General features: G+C 41.7%; 1 protein-coding gene across 3 annotated transcripts in view; it reads right to left on the minus strand.

Moving 5' to 3' along the window:
* mid2 (midline 2) overlaps positions 1–21,534 on the minus strand; it is a 132,332-nt gene that overhangs the window by 31,113 nt on the left and 79,685 nt on the right. For 2 of the 3 annotated variants that reach the window (XM_031862709.1, XM_031862710.1), the window contains 2 exons: positions 9,538–9,603; positions 7,872–7,967 (listed from right to left, as the gene is read on the minus strand). In XM_031862709.1, coding sequence (XP_031718569.1) covers positions 7,872–7,967; positions 9,538–9,603 — 162 coding nt within the window. The remainder of the gene's footprint in view (positions 1–7,871; positions 7,968–9,537; positions 9,604–21,534) is intronic. The other variant, XM_031862711.1, reaches the window with a different exon arrangement.

Genomic DNA, 21,534 nt, shown 5'->3' on the forward strand with positions numbered 1-21,534 from the left:
AAGTTCACCTCATCACTCCACAAAGCTTATTGCTCATTACAATGCGCCGATCCACTTAAGCCTCTTTATTCACACACACACACACACACACACACACACACACACACACACACACACAATTAATTCCGCGAAGAGCAATCTTATGACTGCAGGTTAGTACTTAAGCAGGATAAATGCAGCCGTCCAGGATCATTGTGAATTACAACTGAGCTACTTGGCAGCTTAGAGTTACGGAAACAATCTTCATCTCCGTCCTCCTCCTGTTTCACCTCACTCAAAACCTCCTCCTCCTCCTCTGCCAGCTCCTGACATTGTTATCCACTCCCTGCTACACAAACACTGTCACAAACTGCTCATCTCCCTATTCATCAGGCTCCTCTGCGGGTGCTCTGAAATCACAGTGCCAACTCCACGTTAAACCATACTGTGGGTCTATTATTGGAGTATGCGCAAAACAACCACAGCAAGGTTGAAAACTCTTTCAGTGTCAAAGATATTTCCAGCTGTTCCTGCGATCAGGACGGTTGTAAAAATCAGCTTAAAGACTGTCTGAGATGGACTGAAGAAAAGCTAAAACCAGTGTGCTCATTTAAAATACCAGAAAGTAGAACACAGGTATCTTACTGTTTGATGATATTTATGATTAAGATATTTCTTAAATTAATTGGGATTGCCATTTCATATCTTCATATTTTTTATGGCAGTTGTATTCATCCATGCAGTTGCAGCCCATTTGCTACACAAGAAAAACATGACAAACAAAACAAAACAAAGACAGTAGTGCATTTCTGTAGTGCGTTTTCTAAAGTTGCATCAGGAGGAATGTAAACAACAGCAACGAATTAACAATTATCTGGGCAGATGATATGGCGGACATCTTAATGTGAAAAATGTGACTTGTCCATCAATTTTGAGTATGTTTGAGCACAAAGCTTTGTTGACGTTAATGCAGTGGACATCCGAGTGCACCCCATTCTTGGCCATAATAGAAAATGTCTTATCATCAGCAGCCATAATTACACTCAGTAAGGAGATGCAGACATAACAAGCGACTGAATAGTATTAAATAAGCCCATCTAGACAATTATGACACAATGTAGCCCACAGATTGCAATCTGACAGCAGAATCATTAAATGAAATGTTCATTACAAACCCTCACCACATCTTCCAACTCTCATTCTCTCACAGAAGGGTTACACTGAGCCCATATGCTCCCATACATCATTAGTTAGAGTTCAGTTCCAGCACTATGTCAAGATTAAATTTATCGCCCATATTTGTACACCAAGTACTGTATTACAAGCTGAAATGAAATAAAATGAACCATGCGGCTACATTTGTCTTCTGCCTTCAAATGACTGACAGCCACCATTCAACACCCAGTCTGCGCTGTTTCAGCGAGTAATGACGTGACTGATGTGTTGGGCCAAGCGGACACATTCGGATGTTGTCGATCACACAGAGGTGGGCTGAAGTCCAAATGAGGGGGAAGGTTTTGAGCTCCCCTGATATTCTGATTAACATCGTAATCTCTCACTATTTCGCGGTTTTGCAAAAAAATCTGTTGACTCCGGAAAGATTAACTGAATTGTGAGTTTTAATGATTCAGCAAATTGCATTCAGTCGTTATAAAGCTATGTGTTTTTGCTCAAGAGTTGCAACACCATAAAAAGATCCCAGACCCTGGCAAACAATAATAAATCCTCCGCCCACCCTGACATAACGAATCCAAATGTATCTTCTTAAACTGTGAATCTTTACAAACTGATGTTGCGTTAACAAGCATTGTTCAAACTCACACACATTTATTTTGTTCCAAAAGTTTCCATACACACATACCAACTATGGCAGGAGTATACAACGATTCACAAAATGTCTACGTGTCATATAATACATTTTTAAAAATGGTAAACCAAGAATAAAAGCGCTCAGTATGAATATTTCCTTCAGTGTATGCATTTTGCAGGTCCAAGGAGGTGTTGGAATGAGCAGATACAGATCGTAGACAGTGTGTAATATCTTTATATTTTGCAGGTTTTTTAAAGGAAGAGTTTAAGAGGACAACGGCAGCCTAGGAATGTCACCTCTAACACATGGCAACTCTGAGACAGTCAGACAAGTTCACACATAATGGGACATCCGGTGTCAGTCACTGCTTGTAAACTCCGATCAAACTAAGCAGCGCTGGTCAAATATGAATGAAGATTCAGTTACTGCATTGCCTTTTTCCTCAGAAACATGTTTTAGTGTACTGTTAAGTTGTAAAAATTAGAACGTTTGTGACACGGACGCGATGTTGAAATCAGTCGAGCCGAAACCAAGCACCACCCCCAGGGCCGGAGAAAGGTTTCTCATTTTTAAAGCTAAACAGTACACTCAAATATGTTTCTGAAAACATTGTTTCAAACTTTATTGCAGGAGTTGACATGAATTTACATTTGCTCGCATATGATGTTGTTGTATAGTGTTTTACAAAATATTGTTATACTGTTAATACTGTAAATTAATGATTCCAAGCAAACTGTAATAAAAAAACTACAGTGAAAACACAGTATAACACATTGAAGACATTATTATATTCAGATGTGCTTTTGCAAACATTTGCGATATTGTGGTATGTAAGAATATTGCAAGACATTTGCCCTAGCCTACATCACACCCACAAACTTCAGAATGTCGACATCCGGGGTATCAATTGCAGACAACAAGCACAGACAATTGAACAATGGACGGCTCCCAAAATGACCCACTCTAGCCAAAGAGGCTCCCATTCATAATAAGTGAGGACTGGTCCGGGTTCGGAACAGCTGTTAACCTCTTGCTGACACCAAAACCTTCACATCTTGAATCAATTGTGTGCTCATTCCTCTCCAATCAGCCTCTCCTGCCTCCTATCCCACTTTACTTTTTTCCACTTCTTCCTATTATACCTCTGGTTCCCTTTCTGTCTGCTTTACTGAGAAGACCCCTCCACCCCCTCCGTCTCTGTCTCTCAGAGACGATCTTCTCAGAAAGATGGCAGGATTCAGTCTGACAGCTTTATCTCTGATGCTGTCCACAGATACGAGGATAGTTCCCAGAGATTTATGACACCAGTGTGGCACCTGGCTTTAAAACAAAGAAGAGCGGCTTTATGCATCGCGTAAAAGAAACTGCGAGACATATATTATGGACGTTATGTCGGAAACAGGTGATGAATGGAAATGCTTCACTGGTAATGAATTTGAATTAAGGCTTTTTAAGCCTACAAAGTGTGTGTGCGTAAACTTTTATATGCCAACCACATTTACTTATACAACATTAATCAACTATTAATCGGCATATGATAATATATGATATATGAGTTTGGAGATAAATCTAGACAGTCCTGTTGAAGTGGTGAATTGATTGTGTTGCAGTCTTTTTAGCACACTAGCTGATGGCAGTATTGCTCTGCACCACTTTGATCCAACTGAAATATCTCAAAAACTATTAGATGGATTGCCTTGAAATTTGTACACACAGTCATGGGGCTCAGAAGATAATGATGTTAGTGATCCCCTGACTTGTCCTCTAGCGCCACAGTCAAGTCACAGATCTCAACATCTACTTGATAAATTGGAACAATAATCTTGAACAGACATTCATAGTTCCCTGACTAAAGGCTTTGAAGATCCTCTGACTTTAATCTCGCAGTCCAAATGTTAATCCGTCCCATCTGCCTCAGTCTTAGTTCATGTTCAGTGCTAAGTATAAAATGTTATCGTGGCAAAATGCTTAACTAAGATGGTGTACTTGGTAAACATTAGAGGCCTACCTGCTAAACTTGAGTGTGTTAGCATGCTGACATTAGCATATGGCTTAAAGCACTGAAGCTCTTTCACTAAAATGAATGGACTCGACAGATGAAAAGAAGAAACATTAACATAAGCACTTAACACAAAATCGGAGAAGTATATCATTTCACGAATGAAAACATGGTGTGGCCATCGGGTTAAGGCACAAACAATAACAACTGCATAAAGGCAGGAATTTTATTTCAGTATATGCCATTATCCCGCTGTATTGATGTCCTCGTCTTCGCCTGAAAGTGGAACTGCAAATGGCTTTGGAACTATGAGAAAGACAAACAACACCAGCGGACTCTTCGATCTCACTGATGCTCCGGTAGAAAGGTAAAGAGAGGCGGGATGAGACCTGATACAAAGGATTAGGCGGCATTACAGCCATCTCCACACAGCTCATTGATATTCTGCACACAGTGGGATCAGCTTCAGTGTACATAAACCTAGACAGCTCTGGCTAACGACTTACAGCTCAATGTTTAATCAGTAGACATACATGTCTGAGAATTAAACCCAGTGGGCTTCTGTTTGATGTGAATCTTCCCTTTTTCCATCAGGCCTAATACGCACACACTTACAGCTTTATTAGTGAGCTAATTTATTTCCTCCCACCTGGCAAAACAATTCTAGGGGTTGTAAAAAAACGGCTGCTGCTTTGACCACTTTCTCAACCAATACTAACTCGATACTAGTTGTGTCTGGATGTTCCCTACCTTAAGATACAGTATGTGAGCTAGGCAATCAACAATCATGAGGGAAAGCCCTCATTAAGAAGCCGCCAGAAAACACCCCTCATCACAACACAAGCCGAGCTTCAGGAGGGTAGTCGACCCACAAACAGAGAGTAAGACTGAGATAAAGTGGGACAGAGAAAGATGAAAAGACAAAACACATTGTCAAAACACATTCAGAGAAGAGGGAACACAAAGTCAAAAACTTCAGAACAGTGACAAAGTTCTCAAGTGCACAAGCCTTTAAGGAAGTGTTATGTAAGTATGAAAGAGGAAGAAGAGGAGTCCTGGGAAATAAAGTTTTGAGTCTGCTCAAAACTTGTACAATGGCAAAAGAATATTATAAAAGTGCAAATGGTGAGATGACCATTTGAATAAGAGGGGAAAAACTTACATTTCCACAAAATAGCGGAACATAATATAAAATGTTTGCAAATTTGAAAATATAAGCAATCGGGCCATGAAAGTGAAGTAATAGATGCACACAATAAAGGTGAGCTGATTGTTGTGACAGAGGAAAGAAAGAAAATTAGACAAAGATTTTGCAAACAAATATTACACTAGAATTTAAAAAAAATATTTTCTGAACATATTTTGTATTAAGACAGCTTGAAAATGTGTAATTGAGATAAACAACATGCAGGTAACATGGGACATGCTTGAGGGTATCATCTCAGCTTTTACTTTGGCTCTACATTGAGTTTCAGTTGCCATTGTATCAACATATTCAATATCAAAGTGGTTCTCGGGGGAAATGCTCTTTGCCAAACAGCCTCACTGAGTGTCTCTGCTCTGCTGTCTATTAATATCCAGCCAGCTATCTGGCATTGAATGGATAACAGTGAATGTTAGCTCAACAACAATCATTGCAAAAGCTCAAGGATCATGCCATTTTCCTCCTTTTTTAAAGAAAGCAGAACACTCATGACATTCTGAATGTCATTAAGCGCAGCAAGAGAATTAACAATCCCACAACAAATGATGCGATAAGGTGGGAGGCCTCCCAAGAAAGAAACACATCATCAAGTCATCTTTCCTTAGACTGAAGAGAAGAAATCTCCCTGAAGAGATCCCCAGGAGAGCAGGGATGCATCGCTGCTGTGTGCGCTGACACACTGAAAGCTGACTCACACTATGTTTGATCATATCTTCGGCACCAATACAATATGATGCAAACAAGGAGGAGAGGAAACCAGGTCATGCTCAAAGCCCTTCAGAGCTTTCTTACTTTGTGCACACACACTCTTTTTTTTAAAATTCCCTGTCTGTGCTATATTGCATTATTGCTTAGCGTTTTCTTCCGCACGGCGCCTGTGTCTGTTTCGGTCAAAGAGATCATTGGTTGTCACGCTAGCACTTGCTTCGTCCTTTTCCTTTTCCTCTGCTTGCCCTCTCAATCCTGCACTTTCCCTTTCATGTCCCTCTTTCTTCCTCTCATTTGTCCTCCTCTCCACTTTCCTCTCCCCTCCTCTAAAGAGCCACATTAATATGAACTCACCTGAAAATAGCACTTAATTGAATTCCTCATGTCAATAATTGAATCAGCCTCTTGACATTGACAACACTCAGGACAATAGTTCTCAATGGGTGCGACAGGGAGGGAACATACAGTATATAGTTACGTTTCATAATTTGCTTAAGAGTCAATGGAGCATGTCCCCCCCCACCCCCATCCATGCTATTGCACTTTATTTACTTTTGATGAATAAGTGATGAGATTCCGCTGATGTTGTTGGCGGTGGCACAACATTAGTATGCAGACAGAGACAATATGAAGAGAGACTTCTTTTTCTCTCTCCATGCATTGTTGACGAACTGTTTGTCTGTACTTAATGAATCACTCAGCGATCATTTAATTTTGATTGGGTGAGCGAGCTGCATGAGTTGTTGCTCGTGGACGTCAGAGTGACTCAGAGAAAATGGAGTCAGGCCCGCTAATAACAAATGAACCGCACACAGAGTGATGGCGGCACCGAAGCGCATTTGTCCTCTGTGGCTATTAATCTCGACTCTCACAAAGAAATGATGGCGTTTATTAACAGCCAGAGCGTTGAGACAGAAAGTATGCTCTTTTCTGTATATGTGTGTGTGTGTGTGTGTTTGTGCGTAAACATGTTAGCGATGCAGTGCAGACAACACTTGCTGGCTAAGCATTAGTACTCTCTGGCTGGATTCACTCGGTACCTCCATTAAATCACAGCAGCAGCCCAAATGGGAGAGGTCAGCAGTGACAAGATTGGCTGAGGTACAGCATTCTGCAGACAGGTATTGGGTTGTGAGTGGCTTGTGAGTGCAAACAGTCCTTCAAGGTTGTTGCTAAATCAAAGCGGCTGAGCTGTGAAACATTGCCGGCTTGTGAAGATAAACGCCATTTGACAGATAATCTTATCTGCTTTAAATGTGGGAGCGAACATTTCCTGTATGAGTGGCTCCAGCGGGACTTCAACTCTTGAGTGTTGTAATTCATCCTAAAAATCATATTCAACACAGGAAGATGCATGAGAACCAAAGCTCACTGGATTACACAGTTGGGACAATAACCTTGAACACACAAAGCATCATATTACGCTGCTGGCATCGGTAATAGGAGATAAAGAAGTGCTTTTGGTAGTGGTCTAGTGGTCATTCCAATGTTTGAAGTTGTCTGAATTACATAACTGCCCCTTTACACAGCTCGAGGGTGGATGGTTGCCGAGAGCTGCTCCAGCTCATCCTTTGTTCTTGAGTCATGGTTTGAGTCAGATTATCTGGAGAGCTACCGTCGGCAAAGTACAAGAGGCCACTGAGAGCGTAAATGGTATCTGGTGTTTTCATTTCATGGCAGTGCATTGCGTCAGTCACTGGATCAAGTGACAGATAACAAGATCATGCTGCACAAACACATCCCAGTGATTGTAAATATAAAGAGATGGAAGATAAAGGAGATTTTAAAGATACTTTTAAGTCATTATTGTTGTATCTGCTCGTCTTTTTGGCTTCCAAGTAATAAGTATTTGATATAAATTGTCTGAAAACAGTGCTGCACTGCTGACCTTTAATGAACCCATGATAGGGAACTGAAATTCACTTTTAGTCCTGAGACTAATCAATATTTGATCAGTAGCGCTCGGAGCGTTCATTTCGTTGCTGGCACAAACCACAACCATTATCCAGGAGGCGTGAGAGAGAAAAAAGGAAAGCAAGCAAGCGAGTAATAAATAAATGAAAGTCCAATTTCTACCACTGTGCTTCTTCAATCAGAAATGTTCCAGATTCAGAGACACAGCGTAAGGAGCATGGCATCAGAGGACACAAACACAACGACATGTTGCATACCTCGACCTGTTGACAGATCTGGATGAGCTTTGCCATTTGGTTCTCCAGCTCGCTGTTCCTCTTCACCAGGTTGGTCAGGTTGTTCTCCAGGGTTTGCTGTCGGGAGGAAGGCGGAACAGAGAGTCAAGGACGGTCATTAGTACATACAGAGTGTACAGAATGTGCATTCACAAGTCAGGGTATGGATGCCTCAATGTTATTGTGTATTTATATTTTCAACATTCAGTTTAAGACACCTGATAGATTACCTATTATAATTTATCACCATGCAATTGGGTTTTTTCATTAAACAAACATTAAATAAGACAACAATCGTTCAAATCTGGCGGCAGCATGCCATAGTATGTGATGTTTTGGTGAAGTCTGTGGTATCAGTGCCATGTTATCAACATCATACCCAATAAGTAGCAACTCATATGTTCATACACTCATACATTTTATACATACAGTTACAAAGAAAAGCAAAAGGATTGTAAGTGTTTAAGTCCTAACCTTAGTGCTATTCTAATACTGCATTGAAAACCAAATTACATGAAAAGGAACTCACGGATAACATTATTATTACAAATAATCAATTTACATATTGTTGGGGGTCAGCTACAACACAGAAAAGATTTAGTCTTGTGATACTAGATAAATGGTCACTATTAAGATATCTTTCCAGGGACATGAACACGAAATAATACAATACTGAACTACTTTTGCCTCCTTTTATCATGTCCTGAGGGTTACCTTATAGCAAATGAAATCCAAGCAAAAAAGAAGACTTTGCAACTGGACATTTCAAATAGTTCAGTAAATTGGTCCAAATGCTTTGAGGCACAACAGACTGCTATTAAAACACATTGAAATTATTTCTATAGCTGAGTAAATATCAAAGTTACATTGACAAGTCAATACCTTGAAATCGGCATTTGAAGCAAAATATACTATTGGCTAGTAAATCCCACCATGAAATTCATTGTTTATTTTATTGTTTTCTGTTTTATTAGCTAACATACTGTCTAATATGATGATTTAACTGCCTGACCTCATCATACTTTACTTTACAGCCACAAAAACAACCATATGATCAACCTCCACCTTTTAATGATCAAACACTCAGTTACTATCCGTTAACTGTGGCTGTTTGTCAAATGCAAAACAAAACACACACAAAAAAATTAATTCACTCAAACACATAAACAGCACAAAAGATGGAAATGTAAACAGGCAAGTAGCGAGACAGAAATAGAACTGCCGTTCAAAAGGAAGCAAATCAACGATGGCGGCGACGACGATGGGCATCAAAACAACAACAACAACCACAGCTGCAAAGGAAACAGTAGAACAAAGCAGCAGACAAGCGGCGGGCGTTTGAAGTAGCTCTACTCATGCAGGTGAAAGGGAGATGGGCTGAGAAAGCACCTGGCCACATTGCTGACTGACTGTCTGTCTGTCTGTTTGCCTGCTTTCCAATATCTCCTCTGCCTGACGCTCAGCCTGATTTACTCTGTCTGCTTGTTGTCGGTTTGACTTTGCACCCACTTAATTATTTATCTGCCTGTTTATCTCCCTCCCTGCATCCCTTCCCTATCCATCCAGGTGTCTACCTGTGTGCCTGTCTGCCTCTATGCAGCGCTCGGGTAGGGGGGGTTGTGGGGAAAAAGGCAGCCAGGGAACTCACCGCAGCACTTGTCTTTGAAGCCTCCATTACCGCATCTGACACTCTGCCCGGGCTCACCTGATAAGCCTACAAACACACACATACACTTGCATAAGTGCACACATAAACACACACACACACACACACACACACACACACACACACACAGACAAGCCTGAACGCACAATGTCCGCCACCTAAACACAACTGAAGAGGAGAACTCCTCCCTGATAAAGCTGCCACAGACACTCTTCTTATGGTCTTCTACATGAATGCAGACGAGAATGGGGCTCACAGTGTCTGGAGCTGGAGATACATCACTGGAACTTGTGCGTTTGTTGTGTCGCAGCCCTGCGTGAGTGTGTTTGTGTGTGAGGGAGTTTCAAGTGGAACATCAGTGAGAGGGGACAGATGGGTCATTAATTAGCAAGCTGGAGACAAAGATGATTAATACATCAGTACACAGCTGCCTCCCATGAGACTGCAGTGAGGCAAACTCCTCCGTCCTCAACATACATACATACGTGTGTGTGTGTGTGTGTGTTTCAGTCCGTCTTTATGTGTGTGACTCAGCAGGTGTGTCTGCATTTATAAATTTGAGATACACAATATCCGTATTTCTCTGTGTATGCAGATGACATCTGCTTGTACTTGCACATGTAGATGAATAAAGCCACTAAACCTTGTTTGTGTGTATCTGTTCTACAAGTGACCACAAAATGTCTGTTGTGTGTGTGTGTGTGTGTGTGTGTGTGTGTGTGTGTGGGTTGATAAGTTTCTGCTTGGCACTCCTGTGGCTTCAGCCCGGCAGGCAGGATGAGTGGCAGAGAGAGAGAGAGGGGGGGGGGGGGGGGGGAGAGCAACCGTCAATAACAAACTCATTAAAACACACAACAGACATCAAAGACAGCTAGAACCACTCAGAGATAGAGAGAGGGAAGAAAAACAGGGATGACGGAAGAAATGGAGGCAGAAAAGGGTGTGAAGGGTGGAAGAGGGTGCCAGCAAGTGTTGGATGGATGGTGACAATCAGGAACATGATGCGATGGCTTGTTCTGTCAAAATCATCATCAGAGCAGCTATGGCAACTGTTTGGAACGTGAAAAGAACATCAATATTAGGTTTCACCACATGGTGTGTGAAGTCCCTCCTTAGTTCTTTGTAACTACAAGCTAGTTTACTGATTTACTGAATCATTCAAACGTCATGTCATAACTGGTAAAGACCTGAAATGTATAAATCGGTTGCTCGGAAATATCTGTAGCACCATACAAACTATTTATAACTATAAACTATTTAAACAGAAAGTCATTATAGCATCATGAGCTGTAACATAACTTTCAAAAATAATAAATTAAATCTCCACTCAGTAAACTTTATAACCATGTGAATGTTAAACTTCCAACCATGGGCGCAACTTCAACTTTCATTTCAGGGCTATATTTTGATAATTTGAGACTGCTCAACCGATACTGGCAGGCAAAGTAGGAAGACAGGGTGATAAATACAATAAGGCACACAATTAAGGAGACAGCGAGAGATAAAAGAGATGGAGGGAGACGGAGGAGTGAGAGAAGGGAGAGCAGAGGAACCCCTAAATGGAGTAAAGGGCAAGTAGAAATGAGTGACGAATTGCATTTCAGTTGCTTGAGGCACATGATGGGGCTTGCTGGGTATAGGGAGGGCTCTTTGCATAAGGTAATATCATTCATTCACTGATTCAGCTTTGGACGTGGCATGTCATGAGAGTGAACAGAGAGAGTGCCACAGAGATGGAGGGGGTTGATGGGATTTAAATGGGCATGAGTCCCGTGCTGAGAGGGGCAGCTTGGCAGACCAGCTCCAGTCTGGCCTGCCCTTTGATTCAGTCTTCTGTCTCTGCTGCAGCTCTCTTTTCCCCTCATTGTCTGTCTTTCTGTCACTCTCTACCTTCCTCTCTTTTCTACAGTACATCTCCCTCTAACCTGGCTATCTGTCTCCTCCTTCGCTCTGTGCCTTGCTACTTCAGTCCTTTGTCAGTCCGTCTTGGCACAGCTACAACTGCAGCTGCTGACAGCCCATCATCTTGGGTTAGATCGCCACCCCCTCATATGACTTCATTGTGTTGAGGGGGTCCTGGGTCTCATTCCTTTACAGATGATCCCATCTCTCTTTGAAACTAAAAAAGGACTGATCCCTATTTATATTGCAGTAGCTACCGAGACCGGAGAGAAGGATTGTGGGAAAAAAAAAGATACTATTTTCTCCAGAACACTTGCGTATGATGAAGGTTTTACTGAACACACATTCGACTGCTGTCACAGTTTGAATCCCAAGCCATCACTGTTCACAGAGTCTGTAGATTGATTCACGTTACTGCTGAATCATGAAGTGACACAGCATTGCATCAAACGGAAATACAATTATTTGTGTCTATAAGGTGTAAACCCAAATACCCATGTTTACGTGAAATCCAACAAGCCAATGATGGATTTTTGAAAAGAAATCTTGTGCGTCAGTAGTAACTGTGACAAATTAGCAATTTGTGATATCATATTACGGTAATCCAATTACAGTGTAATGTGTTACTCCTCAACCTGAGGCATGGGCTAAGCTCTTTGTTACTCTGCCACAGGAACATTAAAGGATTTTTATCTGAGGTCAAATTCAAGTTCAAGAATGTAATCGCAACAAAAGTGAGACAGTGAGAGTGTTCCACACATCGGGCAGGCAAAAGCTCTCTCCTAAATATTAAGAAGTGCTTGGATATAGGGAACAAATGTACACAGGGGGTTTAAACTGCACGGCATTGCTTCCCAAATAAGATGACATCGTCCAGTGGCTGAATCTCTGGGTCGGTGCGATGATGTAACAACAAAAATTCAACCACCGCCACAACAAAAAAACTGGAACAGAATGCCCTAAGGCAAAGTATCCAACTTCAAAGTCTTTTTTTTCTTTTTAATTAATGCGGGATCCTCTCCCATGCACAACAAGCCATTAAGAGAAACAGAAATGAAAGGGAGAGAAAGAGGGGGAGATTAACCCCGAGAAAGAGCAATAGAATAGAACAAGCTCGCTTTACAGCTGTTGTTAACAAGAGGCTTTTCAGAATCTGGATGTGTCAGTAACACAAGCCTTCTGGGAAACAGGGTTTTTGTCTGAGGATAATATTCCATAGGGCAGAGCGCTTGAGACCAACCAATTGTAGCGGGGTATAACAAACGGGGAGTCACGCTTGTCTTATAACCCTCTGGCTGAAGCCCAATTAATGAGACCAATAGGGACACTTAAAACTAGCTAAAATGTTAACACTTTTTAGTCTGTATCTCGCTACCAAAAGCAGTCCATTTGTTCATTTTGGCTTTGTAGTACACAAGAGTTCCCCTGCTACCGATTCAACATGAAAATAAATATACAACAAAAATGTCTGTAATGGGTTGTCAGGTATTCACTTTCAAAGCGTTAGCTCTGAATAAGATGAAACACATATTTAAACTCCGAATGGACTCCTGCGACCTTCAAGCTATGAGCGACCGCGTGAACGTTCAAGGAATCCCGAAACAGTGGGGAGCAGCGAAGAATGGGAGCTGACGGCTCGAAGATGCTTACTTTCATTTATACGTCTGGGTGGGGGAATTTATTTAAAGTTGCTCAGAGAAAGCAGGAAAAGGAAGCAGGGAAGGGTACGGAAGGACAAGTCTATGCTGCCAGAGTCAACTTCTCACAGCTTTGACGAATTCCAATTGCTTTTTTCCCTTAAGGCTTATTATGAGAAAGAGCCATCTTAAATGGACACAAATCCAATAGTAATTCAACTTTTTAGCCACATGAGGGGATTAGGATCAAGAAATCTCTCTGTAGGTTTGAAAGGGAATAATGAATCGTCATGACTGCTGAACAGCAGTGAGGAGGCCAAACACAAGCTGGCATTTGATTCTGTTTATAAGACTCTCAGATATCCCATGGGCCCATGTGTGCCTTTAGCTTCCCAATTATTTGTTTAGGTCAGGGACATACTGACCCAGGACTAGTAAAAACAAGAAGAAAGGATGGAGAGAATAAGATGGAAAAATAAAACACAGAAAGAGATGTAAAATGAGGCAAAGCCATATCCCTGGCCATTTCCCAATGGCCTTCATAAGACAGTATCATATCATCTTTCAGGCTGAGAATACTGTGATATTTGAATGTTAAGAGATGGGAATTTAATGCTGCAGATTAGGGGGGTCTGGACTGAGATGAAGCGGGGTTAGTAGAAAACAGAGATATAGTTGAATGGGCTTAAAGGATCTCTCTGTTTCATTTCAATCGGCCTACTCTGGATTCTTGTTGGAACAGTGCAATTCAGTTTCAATGATTAGCACTAAGAAAGGCAAATACCACACGAACAAGTGGCTTGGCGGTTGTTCAATATGATCAATATCTCTGCTTAAGAGAGAGAGCGAGAGAGAGGGGAACTCTTTTTTCACCTGTTTTTGGAGTCAACAGTGAAAAATAAAGTATATCTTACAAATCTATTAACTCGTGCTGTAAGTAAAATGGCACTTTGATTTGGTATGATTATTCAATGATTATCATATAACTAATGTAGTGTTGACTTTTGATAAATCATTTCCAGAGAAGAAGTCAAAGTGGAAATTGAAATCTTACTGATGCAAAAGATATTTGAGTGAAGCTGCTGCAATTCTTATTTGAGCTCAGCGTCTATGCAATCCTCATTTTTTCATTGATTTGGGAATTACTTACATCCCACAGACACCAGAGCCTACAGTACAGGGCATGAGTGGATCTTTAAAATAGTTCCGTCATCTTGTTGTACAGTATGCTGTGCAGCTCATGACAAGTCCTTGTCATCCACGTGCAGCCATATCCATAGCAGATGATATCATTAGGATGGTGCTACTAGCTGTGGGCTAGATCAGGAATAAGACTCGAGCTGAAGCCAACAACTGTGACTCCTGACTAAAGACATTATTGTCACGGTGGCTTGGTTTGGCTGCTTTGTGGAGTAGCAACGGGCCTTTGAATATCATCATATATCACACACCAATATTTAGTAATCTATAGTGTTTACAAAGTTATGTACAATATTGGTAGGACATTCCAGAGAAACAGAGAGAACAGCTCTGTAGCTATCCTAAATCAGCTATGACAAGGGCACCTTGGTGAATGTGTTTCTGTTAATCTGTGACTGACATCAGATTACAAGATACAAGTCAAATGAATACGGTCACAAACAACTGCTCAGCATGTTTGGGTCTGATTTGTTGCTTGGTATGCTTTGCCCACAGATAACTATCCAAACAGCAGACCTGAGCCGAGCAGATAAACACCCCATATCTGCATCCATGAGGCCGCATCTTCACATTCCTGATAATATCTGGACTGTGACAGATGTGAACAAAACACAAGAAGAATAAACTGGTCTACTATTCTAACTCTACAGGTTAAAACGGCAAATGTTGGAGAACACCTTCAGCGTCCCAAAAGGACTACACCAGTCTGGTTCACATCTTAAAATGTAGGCTTTGATGGGCAGCAGAGTGGCCTAATGAGCAGGGGGGGGAATTCAATAGTCCAGGTTAAATCTCTTGAGTCAATGAGCATCTCCGCTAAAGTGTCCTTCAGCAACGTAGGGAATTCCTGCTGCCTCTGAAAACACGGTCCTGTAACCGACATCTGAAACAGGAGGAGCGATTGTCCTTTGGAGGTTTTTTCTATCTTTCTTTTCTTTCAGGCCGTTTTTATTTTATTCTTAAACAAAGAAAAATTGACAGTCTGGTGACAGTTCGGCTCCCACAACATTATCTACAAAAGCTGACTTGTTACTTTTGCAATGTCAGGCAAATTAGATCCACAGTATACAACAGGACATTGTAATGCTTTTGACCATCCCATATAACACACAACCTTCTGATAGTTCCTCGGCAGTTTTTGCTTTTTGGGGTTTTGTAGGGTATGGAAACAAGCCTGTGGGCAAACCTTTTGCAAATTTTAAACTATATATATATGTGTATATAAACTATAAATAATATAAATAAATACACAAGCCATGCACTGTAGATATTTTGATATAGATGTGTGACAGTAAGGACGAGGCCCAGCTCGTTAGGTAGGATTTCCATGGCTCGTTACTAACCGCCTGTCCTTCACGTTCACCTCCCACAGCACCAGCTCCAAGTGGCAGCCTGCAGCTTGATGGGCTTCACTGTCCTCTTATTTCTCCTGATTGGTTGCAATCTCATATTCACACATCAATTTAGCCAAAATGCCCGCTTAGCTCCTGCATGAAAAACCAGACGCGGTACAGAAAGTGGCAACGAGACGGCGAGAGAAAGAAAGAGAAAGCCGCGCAGAGCCATTTCATTGGCTGTGATACAATTATCTAGCTGCCGACTCGTTGGTTTATTCATATGACTTTGCTATTCATTTTCCTTATTTTCTAAAATGCAATAACAGAGAGAGCAGTGTTTTGGGTCTGAGTCATTCTGCCTGATGAGAATCCAGAGGTTGTTGCTTTGCTCTGCATCTAAAACCCTCTGACTCATTGCTGCAATGAACAATGATCAACAAAATACCAACATCTTTTCAGCACAGATATGCTATGTCTTTCTATCAATATGGTCTCCAGAAGAGTTGACATAAAAGTAATGACTTCATACTTTCATTTAGTTCAGTCTAAGGTTCTTGTAGACAATCTTTATTGAGTATTTGATGAAGCATGTGATGAAGAAGAAGAATCTATTTCATTAGACTTTGACATTAATCTAGATTCGACGTATGATTACTTAAAAAGTGAAAAAAAGATTATTTTCAGTGGAAGTCGCAGAGCTGCAAAGCCAGCACCCGCAGGAGGTCACAGAGACGTGTCGTGAACACCCTCATAAATATAACGGCGTAATGAGACACACAGAAACAAGCGGCAGCTGCAGAAGATGTTTGCCAAGAGACAAAACAGGCAACCTGATTGGTTAGCTGGGTGCCGAGAGTGCAGAAAATCCCAAGACGAGGTGGGAAGGCATTGTATGTTTTGTATTAGTAAATAATACAGATGCGTGCACAAGCATAAAACTACCTCATGTTGGTTTTCGCTCACTGGAGCCGGAGATTTAAGAGGTAATTTCACATCAGCGTTGCAATTCCACACTGGCTGCATGAATCTCATACAAACATCTTTCATTTTAATAATTACAATCAGCATGTGCTTCTGATTAAGTAGTATAATCCCAGTGATTTCAACCACACCCAGCGTTGTGCAAAAAAGTTACTGCAAAAGTAAGATAAGCACAGCGCCAGGGGAGCCTGGTTAGCCGATCCAGAAAGACTGCTTCACTGAAACCAAGGTGTTGTTCTCCCTAAACCTCCACTTAAGCCTTTAAGCACCAACACATCCACCCAAAGTGAGGGAAAGAGAAAAACTTGTGAAAACGTCTAAGACACATTCATGTGGAGGTGACAAATGTCGACGATGTTTGTCTTGTTGCAAAGCTGATACAAAATGTGAATAACTGTAACCGTATGATGGTTAGACTCAAATAAATTCCAAGTTCACTATCACCACCAGTTAGTTGACAATTTGACATCTAGATGTTGAAATGACGCAACCAACAATATTTGAGACATTGTCACGTTTTGGGAAATGAAAATATATTAATAATTACTGCACGTACTTTGAGTGGTAGCTTGACTAGAAAAGCACTTCATAAATGCAGTCCATTTACCATTAAACTGTACACACAACAAAGCTGTTGTGTCACCTTGGGTTAACAATCCGGCATGGCCCTCTCTGGTTTGCCACTTTCACATTATGCTTGCTGTCTCTCATTAGATTCTATCACTACAGAGGACATTATTGAAAGCCATTGGGAAAGACTGATAGAGACGAGTTGGTGCTGCATTTCCCTGAAGACACTGAGATTCAGAGCCGTTTGCCTGTGAAAACGCAATGAATAACTGACATGACAGTTATGAAGTTTTCATCACGGCCCCACAGCTTTGAGAGTCCTTGACGGTGTTTTACTAGATCACTCGTGGCAAAGTGACACACCAGATAATCTCACTTCCGACACATGGACCGCACCACATTTGCGCTTGTGGAAAATTCATGTGCACTTCACAAACACTGGATAAGCAGGGCTTTCTGGTTGAGCTGGCACATGAACCTCAAACCCATTTCCCCCCTCTGAGACAAGGCTGCCAGGAGGAGACCACTGATTCAGGCAGGTGAAGTGATTTTCTAGGAATGGTTGCACTATCATCATCATTATCATCATCATCGTCCTCTTCTCCTTCTATCTCAGCATGACGATCTCTCTTTCTGTGCACCTGGATGCGTGCATCAACATATACTCTGCGACTGTCAGCTCCATCTCTGTGTTTCTCTTCTCCTCCCCTATATTGCATTTTAATCAGAGTGAACCTAATTTATTGCTCTTTTGAGACTCATATCACTTGGCTATATCCTATAATCCTCCAAAACATTAGATGGTGATGATGAACTAAGCCTGTCTGGAATCACATAAAGGGTGCCAATTAGAAAACTAGGCTACGTATTGAGCACAACAAAGTGCGGAGGCCGGCAGTTGGCTCACAATCTTCAGCGATAGTTTCTGCGTCTGGTCTGTTGTCTACACGTGCCACTGATAATCTACTATAAACATCGTATATGATATGAATAAAATGTTAATGTTAAAATGTGCATAAAGCAATAGTTTGACATTTTAGGGAAATATGCCTCTTCACGCTCTTGCAGAGTGTTAGATGAAAAGATCAATCTCGCATCTGTATAACGAATATGTAGTTGGAGCCAGAAGCAGGTTAGTTTAGCTCAACATAAAGACAGCACCTCTTAAACTCATTAATGTACAAAAACTGTGTTGAATAAAAACGTCAGTTCACCGTTTTATGGGGGTTCAGTTCAGGTGCTCAGACAATTTCTTCACCATTATGTAACGAACAACATATAGCAATTAGTGAGCTTGAGAGGTGCTGGAAGGCATGTTTTGTTACAGTCAGACTAGCCTCCTGTTTACAGTCATTATGCTAAGCTTCACTAACCAGCTGCTGGCTCCAGATACATATTGACTTTACAGACATGAGAGTGATGTTGATCTTGTCATCTAACACGAAGCAACAAGACGAATAGGCATATTTCCCTAAATTGTCAAACTATTGCTTTAAACAGCATTTCTGCACAATCTGAAGTTGATCTATTTACTACTTTCTGTTAGACATGTTGACGGCTGAAACCTCACCTGTGGGTTTGCTGCAGGCGGGTTGGCTGGGAGTGAGGGCTTGTCAAGCGATGATGAGTGAAACACACTGAACGTCTAACATCATGGAATCCCTTTAGCTTCTCTTTCTGTTTCCCGCCCCCACTGCTCTTGCCACCTCTGATCTGCTATACTTGCTATTCTACAATGTCAGCTGTCGCCCTCTCCTAATTTCTTTCTCAACCCTGACCTTTATCATCTTGTCCTCTACTTCTTTATTTGCCTTTTTTTTAAACTGTGGCAATAAGAGTCCTTTCTCCAAGACTTAGTGCTATTTTTGCTAGTTCTATCGGGTCAGTTGCGTAAAGATACAGAGCAGACACCAACTGCGGGTACCACTGCAAACAGCAGACCCAGTGGAAATTATATGTTTTATCTGATCTTCAATTATTAAAGTGTTACAAATTAATCTACTCTCTGTGGACTCGCATTGCTGTTCAACGTTCAGCCACATAACTGGAACAATAATCTGGTGTGAATGACACTTTCCAAGCTAAAAGCTTTACACTTGTCAGCTTCTAGTAAAACCTCCTGAGGAGTTCATCCGAGCTCACGGACTACAGAAATGGGGGTCGGTTCTGCGAGAGCGTGATAAGGTTATGAGCAACACAGTTAGCTGATTTCTTTTGAGGTGACAGGGTTCAGAGGCGGCGAACGCCTCGTTTCTGAAAGCATACGAGACTAATGCAACCAGCAGGAGGGTAAACTACACACTCATACACGCACATGTACTTAAAAACACAAACGCATCTCATGATGTGTGTCAAAAATTTAACCTGAGATGCTGCTGCCTGCTGAAGGGCATCTTAACACAGCATATCATCACTGTGCATCATTACTGGTGCAGGATTTCTGGGGAAACGGAGGCACAGAAGGCTCTGACGTAAAGCAACTGTGATTCCAAGCTACTTTTGCTGCAGTCTCAAATTCAGTTCCAGAAATACGTCGTCTCTAAGACTTTTGCTTATCTCGACAGATCTCAGCGTGTATTTAACTCAATCTGCCACAAATATGCTTCTCCACTTCCCTGCCTCCCGAATTAAAAAAACCTTGCTTTTGCACAAGCCTAATTTTTTTCTTTTCAGCACTGCCATCTGACTTATTGAATGGGATCCCTGAGCTACAGAGCTCAGGGAATAAATGTTTGAAATTGACTTGCGGTACATAAAGGGCAAGTGGGAAAAAACAGCACAATGGAAAGTGTAAAGGGAAATGACAGCTTTTTTTTTTTTCTGCTGTTTCAGCGGCACTGTATGTGATAGTTTGACAGAAACGGTGAGATTTCCACCCTGAAGCGTTTTATCTTGCCTACCACAAAGAGACCCCCTTCTGAGCCCTGCAGGCATTCAGATGTGGAGCAGAAAAAGACCCAGACTCTCATCTTCCCGGGGTGCAGCAGATAATATGCACACAACTAATCAGATATGTATATATACAATGCATAATAACAAGAAGTCAGACCCTGCACACACTCCCCTCCTCCCTTTCACACACAGTGGCAGTGGTCAGTGACAAGACAGAGCGGCTCTATTAGTATCAAAGTGGATCTGTCCACCCTAACAGATGGCTTTGCTTCCTCCAAGGTGGGCGAAGTGATTTATTCTATCTCTACGATACTTTGCCTTATCTAATTGGACGGACCGTGGTCAGGAGGCAGACCAGTAAATCATGTCACTGTCATGTATTTATAGATGAGGTCATGTAACTCTAGTGCTGATGGCAGCAACATAACATCTATATATGACACATGTTACCACGCCAGCTGCTGGCAGGAAGCCTAAAAAATGAGATGGACACTGCAGCAAGAGGAATATGAGCAGAAAAAGAGGAAGCGAACGAATGTGAGAGGCACAGAGATAAAAATCTGATTATCAATGCACACATAAATATGACATCCTCAGCTTCGACTCTGACTGCGACATGTTACAACACCATGGATTCACATGCTGAGAATCCCAGCTCCAGCTCACTTAAGGAGTGAAACATCTTAAAAGGATGACAGCCGAAGTGCAGAATCACACAACACAAGCCTAACTGTGGCTCAGCGTCACTGCTCTGCATTCGTGATATGGCCAGACACCAGAGTTATAGTGCAGGGAACCAGTCTGGACAGTGTCCGCGATGTAAACAGAGAAGACACATTCCCTGCGTTCCTGTGATTCTGCTTGGTTGGCTCTCTGGCGTCGATATCTGGAACAGACATTCCTCTTGACTCCCCGGGGAGATGAACTTTGTTACCGACTAACCCGCGCTAAACAGGAACTTCCAGGGATGTTCTTGCAGATCAGCGACATCAGAATTAAGTTTAGTATTCAATATTCTTTTTACATATAAAAAAATCCCCAACATCACATTTATACTTGTCATCCTAGTGAACATCATATCTGGAGGTTTGGCTTAATACACAAACTATAATGCAATGCAAACAAACTTCTGATTATGTAGGACATGCATTAGCTTGATGGCTTTTTTACGAGCACTGTTAGCTGCTGTATTCCAATGGGAAATTTCTAAAGAACAACCGGTGATATCAACTGCAGAGAGGGTTTGTGTATATTCTGTATGTTGGTATACACACTATACGTGGATGTACTGTGGCTCAGTGGTAGAGCAGGGTCGTCCTTCAATCAGAGGATCGGCGGTTCTATCACCAGCTCTGCTAGTCCACGTCGATGTGTCCTTGAGCAAGACACTTAACCCCAAGTTGCTCCCGTAGCTGTGCCCACGGTGTGTGAATGTTGTATGTTACTTAGTCCGAATGGGC

Source organism: Anarrhichthys ocellatus, unplaced genomic scaffold, assembly GCF_004355925.1.
Source record: "Anarrhichthys ocellatus isolate YVR2014 unplaced genomic scaffold, GSC_Weel_1.0 scaffold27, whole genome shotgun sequence".
Classification (NCBI taxonomy): Eukaryota; Metazoa; Chordata; class Actinopteri; order Perciformes; family Anarhichadidae; genus Anarrhichthys; species Anarrhichthys ocellatus.